General features: G+C 31.2%; 1 protein-coding gene across 1 annotated transcript; it reads right to left on the bottom strand.

The window, feature by feature from the left end:
- Nucleotides 1-4,295: 4,295 nt before the first annotated feature.
- On the bottom strand, nt 4,296-6,086 carry LOC133825482 (probable UDP-N-acetylglucosamine--peptide N-acetylglucosaminyltransferase SEC). Its single transcript, XM_062258414.1, has 6 exons — nt 6,025-6,086; nt 5,811-5,913; nt 5,229-5,431; nt 5,028-5,124; nt 4,448-4,519; nt 4,296-4,367 (listed from the first exon to the last, which is right to left on the bottom strand). Exons 1-6 carry the CDS (start codon nt 6,030-6,032, stop codon nt 4,296-4,298), a joined length of 555 nt encoding a protein of 184 aa, XP_062114398.1. The 5' UTR covers nt 6,033-6,086.
- Nucleotides 6,087-6,512: the final 426 nt, after the last annotated feature.

The following is a 6,512-nucleotide window of genomic DNA, read 5'->3' as shown; positions in this document are numbered from 1 at the left end:
ATTTGTTCATTTTGAATATTTCTAACAAATATTGTATTTCTTGTATATATCTAACAAATATATTTTTTTCTTTCAATTTAATTTATTATTAAATTAATTTAAATTTAGATTAAAATAATTTCAATTTAAATTAATAGTATTTCAATTTAATTGATTATTAAATTAATTTAAATTTAGATTAAAATTATTTCAATTTAAATTAAAATAATTTCAATTTAAATTAATATTATTTCAATTTAATTAATTATCAAATCAAATTAAAATAATATTAATTATAAATTTATTTAATTTATTTTTTTTAAATGTGGGAGACTTTCAATGTCTCCCATTGGGAGAGGTGGGAGACTTCCCACGTCTTCCAATGGGAGAGGTGGAAAGTCAAACATTGACTTTCCACCTCTCCCATTGGGAGACGTGGGAAGTGACTCACCTCTTCCAATGGGAGACGTGGGATATATACCTACAATGACCCTAGCAACAACGTCTCCCTAGGTGGGAGACATTGTAGACTTCCAATGTCTCCCAATTAAAGTCATAAAACCTCTATTTTGTTGTAGTGATTCCACTTTCTCAAAATAACTCAAGTCAACCAATCAACTCCTTTACCTCTTTCTATATTTTATTTTCCTTTAAATTCTATCAAGAAAGTAAATAATAAATAAAAAATATGGAAAAAGGTTTCCCAACTACACTTTTGTGAACACAAGTGTTCTAAAACTTTCTCTTTTTAATAGTTTAAAAAAATATAATCCATGGTAATCTAGTGCATGCTCACCATGCATACCATGTACATGCACACACAAGTACCTAAGTCTATCACTACTAACCATGCACTCTCATGCATCCAATAAAAACTCATAAATAAATAAACAAATAAAATTTAATTCACACAATTAACACTAAATACTCAAATAATTGAATTAAAATACTAAACACTTCAACAATTAATAATAATAAATAAATAAATAATGGTGAACTTTATATTGGTTGTTGGTTATGCAATTCTTTAGCATTGTCTTTCACTTTTATATTGGTTGGCTGCTCAACAACAATCTTTATTTCATTTACACCAACAACAAATAAAAAAGTAATGGCAACAATCATATTTACTCTCTTGCAAAGAAAATAGCTGCCTATTTTCACTCCCAAAAATTAAGAACGTTCTCTTCCAGGTGCAAAGCATGGGTTATAGAGCCCTTATAGGTGCAAAGCAACACAATGAAAAGCTTTATTGTTATGTTAACCTCTGTAGTGGATGGCCTAAAGTCACACAGTACTCGAAGGCTAGAACTTGATGTTTTCAACAAATGTATGCAAACAGATAAGTTGAGGCTTTTACGTGAAGATCTCAAAAGAATCAGAAAGTAACATGTCCCAAATGAACCAGTAGCAAAATACACCAAAGCCAATAACAAAATACATATTCTATGTCATTGAACCAGTAGCAAAATGCACCAAAGATGTTAAAGAAAAAAATAAAAAACTGTCAAAATGCACCAAATGACAAGGCAATCTCAAAATACGGACACAAAAACATGTTTAAAACTATTTCTAAATCATGCATACTTATGGTTACTTCAAGGATAGTTCAATTATGTTTACACCACGAGTTGCCATTCTTATGGTCTTTAGTAGAAATATCACCCAAAAATGTTTCTTTCAGTAAATTAATCAAATAGTTTCAAGGCAAACGAATGAAACATACCCAAAAACAAAGCAAGTTATAGACAAAATTATGGACTGTCCAATACGCAAAAATAGAACTTATATATATATACATGAGACTGAAGGGTATTCGAAAATCATAAAATATTGTAGCATATTCAACAGTTATAAATAATACCCTTTTATTAACTAGGCTCTTCACCTAATCTTATGCAAGCAAGTTTCACAAGACTAAATCTTGCAGGTTGGTATATGTAGGCAAGACCATCATGGATTTTTTTAAATAACAAATTACCAATTACCACTATATAGTAGGCAAGACCTTTCAATTCTACACCAATCTAGAAGAACAGAATTTTCTCAACTATACTATAAATGAGAATTGGTATATGTGTATTAACATTCTGATTCCTTCATATGCACATAAAACTACAAAATAGTGAAAAGTTGCCCTGCTAAAAAAATTTCAGTTCTTGCACTCAAATCACACAATCATACATTATGAAAACTTATATTTGTTGTAGTGAGTCCCAACAGAATCAAATCCCAACAAACAATAAACTAAGTTCTCATCATAAAAAATAAAATAAATAAATAAAGTATGTCAAAATGATTTTTATATTGTTTTTTCTTTATAGTTTTATTATTTACTTTTTCACTAAAATTTCAATTCCAACCCGAAATGATGGACCATTAAAAAAACATAGATTTAATTCACAATCAAAGTGAAATATTAATAATGTTATGTGTACAAAGTGATAGTAATATATCAATAATAAAAAAATTTCTACAACATTCCTTAATAATCTTAGCAAGTTACTTTTCTCAACAATGCAAAACTGGGATAAAAAAAGTTGTCTATAGAAATTGAAATTGGGAGAGAAATAATAGTACCTGCATGTAAACATTGAGGTCTAGATTCTCAAAGCTCCTTTAAAACCTAACAAACAATATATTAAAACATTAAGAAGACAACCAGAAATCAAAACCCAAAAACAATATTAGTTTGCAATCTTCATTTTTAAATCATATAATCTTATAATAATAATAATAATAATATTTCCAATTTATTATTTTCAAATAAAAAATCAATTAGCTCCTAATATATCACCATTATCTCCCATGGGCATTGCAATAAAGCAACTATAATGACCATCAAAATTCAATTTTATCAAGAACTAACCTTTATTGCACTAACACATAAGACATTGTATTGAAACAAATATACATAGCCATCTTGAATCTATTAGGAAGAAGGAGGAGCATTCTTTAGTCTCCAGTAAACTCAGTGGTTTGAGTTTTTTATTCATCCATAAAAATCATAAAGTTATCCATTCAGGAAAGCATCTTAAGGTGTTCCATACGAAATTGAACAATAATGAACATGAGAACAAGCCAACATGCAAGAACTACAAAGAAAATCACAACTAAAAGCCTTTTCAAACTTATGTGAGTCAATAAATTTAACCAACTACACATATTGTGAATCATCTATATCTATAGGCATCAGAACACTTTGTAATACTAATTTTTATCATCTTGTAGTTGTAACCATGTACACCTAATATCAAACCTATCAAGAAAGAAAAAAAGACCATGGATTCTGAGCAATAATATAATTTATGTACATTAACGAATAAAAAAGTTAATAATTGATATGAGAAGACCAAAATTAGAAAATAAAACGTAAAAATGGGTTGTTCGAATAAAAGAAAATTTACAACTAAAAATGTATAAAATAGCAAAGTTTTATTATTCTATTTCAAAATAAATTATTTTTTTATAAGATTTACGTGAAGATTATTATCCAAATATTTTCAAATTTATTAGTTATTATTCTTAAGACAAATATGTCTTAAGATCTTTTTTTTAAAAAACAACGTAATAATAATTTATTTATTTCGGGAAGTTATTTTATGCGAAGAAAATATAAGAAATCTGTATAGGGGTCGGTTGCATGGCAAATATTTCATTTCTTACCCCCTGCACAACACAGAACGTCAATTCTGAAACAAACTAAACTGACGCACCAAGAAAAAAAGAGCAAATTCATACTAAATCTTAATAATTATGTTTCAAGGTTCTTTGACCCAATGTCACTCACTGGCTAACTCAAGCTATACTATACCTTAGTATAACCATTAAGATTGACAAGGATTTGTATTTTATCCTCGTTAATCATCCTGTCAATCATATCAGATGACATGGATGAGACATCTATAAAATGCTCCACTTCTAATTGGATACGCAGCCAAAGACAGAACTCATCAGATGAGACAGAGGATGGTTACCAAAGTCGCTGCTAACATACCTGAATTCGAAACCAGTAACAGCAAATGAAAACATGCATAGGCAGTATGTACATACAAAGGAAGAGAGAATATATATCTCAAACTTACCCGACCCTTAGCCTTTTACTTTCACCTTCGCTCTTTATGGGCAAGGCTGCTGGATAATTGAAGGAAGGAAGAGAAAAATGAGATGCAATGACAGAGTAGTGTGCAACATATTTACGACTACAAGACCAAAAAGACAGTAAATAAAGTGAACAAACTACTTCAAGACCAAAAAGACAGTAAATAAAGAGAACAGACTAATGCAATATATAGGCAATATAATACTTACCTTATCTATAGTGCAAGCATTGGATCAATTGGATAGGCTATTGCATGAAAAGGTTGCACACTAGGAATAAGAGACATCTAATAGCAAAGATTGAGTGATTTAGAGTGGAACCTGACTGGTAAAGTGGAAATTAGCATCAAATTAAACAACACTTTACCTTTATCTGTCTTCTCAGAATTCCTTCAACTTCAATAAACTTATTTTCACGATCATCCCAGTCACAAACACACTGGAGAGTAGCACAAATGCAAATATCAGATAAGATAAACCAACAACGAATAGTTATAAAATCCAGACAAAGTTTCACATAGCAACATAAGAGTACAGCATAGAAACTATAGGCTAAGTCAATAATGTGTAAAAATGTACACCATTGAATTAAAAGTGCATTTTCCAAACAGCAAAAAGGAATGGCCGTTTCACCACAAATGAGGCCTTTAATTTCGCAAAAAACATAATGATTAGATCATACTCTGCACACTAATACTGTATATGAGGCTAAACTAGAAGACCTGGAAAAACAATAATCTACAAGGCCCGTACCCATGTGCCATATACATATTCTATATGACACAAAAGATGTAATGAAACTTCAGTTGCATTCCCGACTTTTAGAGCACTAATAACTTATTATGCTAGGTAACATAAAAGACTTATATAACAGTCAGTAGTGAGAAAAAATAAAACTGAATTAAAACATAGTTTAATATGCAAAGTAAAGTTACTTCTCACAATACCTGTAATGTATGTAAAAGGTTACAAGTTGCTTTTGGAAAATCAGGACGTAGAAAAAGTGCTTGCTTATAGTTTTTTATAGCAGCTTCAACATGTCCACTGTACATACAAAATCCAGAAATATACTATGTTAAAACATGGAAGAAAAAAAAGTATGCAAGCAGATAAAAAGCTTGCAACCCCTTATAATTATCATTAAACACCTGTCCTCATAAGTAGAAGCTAGATTAGCATGAGCTTCTGCCATTGAAGGTCGGATATTGATGGCTCGAATATAATCTTGAATGGCTTCATTAACTCTCCCAATCTCTTTATATGTTTTCCCTCTATTGACAAGTGCATCAGTCGCCAAAGGATCAATTCGGAGAACTTCATTATAGCAAGATACAACATTTGTGTAATTGCCCTGTAGTTTTTTTTTTTTTTATATTATTATATAAGAAACAAACTTTAGATAATAGAAAAAACTGAATTGTGAAGAGAAGAAGAAATATATTCTTTTAAACAAAAGGAAATAGAATAATACAAAATGAAACCGGAAAGCAAAACAGACTAAACACCAACCATATAACCAAAATGTTCACTGTAACCATATAACTTAAAATTACCAATGCCATCTTCTTTTAGTTGGAAAAGGCAGAGCAAGAAACAAAACAAATCAAGGTGACCATTCTATAGATGATAACCTTTCTCCATTTGGAAAGAAAAAAAAAATTGTATAATTAAGTATTTTCCCAAAACAAATATAAGCAAGCATTACAGACATGATAAAAAGATATGATTACCTGCTGTTTATATATAATTGCTAAATTTTTGAAAGGAGCAGAAAGTCCTGTTGTCACAGACAATGTTGCCTTATAACATGAGGCAGCAGCACCCATCATGTTCCTATATGACCAGAGAAAAAGTATTTAGGCTAGGTGCTTATGAGTTATTAATCTGACATCATACACTATATCAATCTAAAAGGCTTGACATGATTAACACATTAATACATACCATTCCATGTATATGTTCCCAAGGTTAGTAAGAGCTTGTGGATGGCTAGGTTGCAGTGTAAGACATTGGTTCAGGGAGAAAATGAAAACTCTGGTAAGTAAAACTGAAATTCCCCAACAAAAACATATAAATAAATTGGGTAAAATTTATGGATATTGTACAGACTAATGCAATATATGGATATTCCCTAACAAAATTTACGGATAAATTGGTCGTTGCTGAACCGGCCGGAGCTAGCTGGTCTCACGCAGGGAAGAAGAAGGCTTGGCCGCACACAGGGAAGAGGAGAAGAAGAGCTGGCCTCAGGTGTCGTCGTTCGCCTCTGGTGTCGTGTGAGGGCTTGGGCCCGCGTGGTCGAAGTTTCGACGGCCTCTGAAGATCCCTAGTCGGCGCATATAGGGGAAGGTAGCGGTTGGTCTCCACAAAGACAAAGGTGAGAGAGAAAGAGTGAAGGAGAGAGGTCTGGTGGGAGAAAGAGATTCGAGAGA

Source organism: Humulus lupulus, chromosome 3 (genome assembly GCF_963169125.1).
Source record: "Humulus lupulus chromosome 3, drHumLupu1.1, whole genome shotgun sequence".
Classification (NCBI taxonomy): Eukaryota; Viridiplantae; Streptophyta; class Magnoliopsida; order Rosales; family Cannabaceae; genus Humulus; species Humulus lupulus.
Note: the sequence above shows the minus strand (reverse complement) of the source record. Positions and strands in the feature narration are given on the sequence as shown.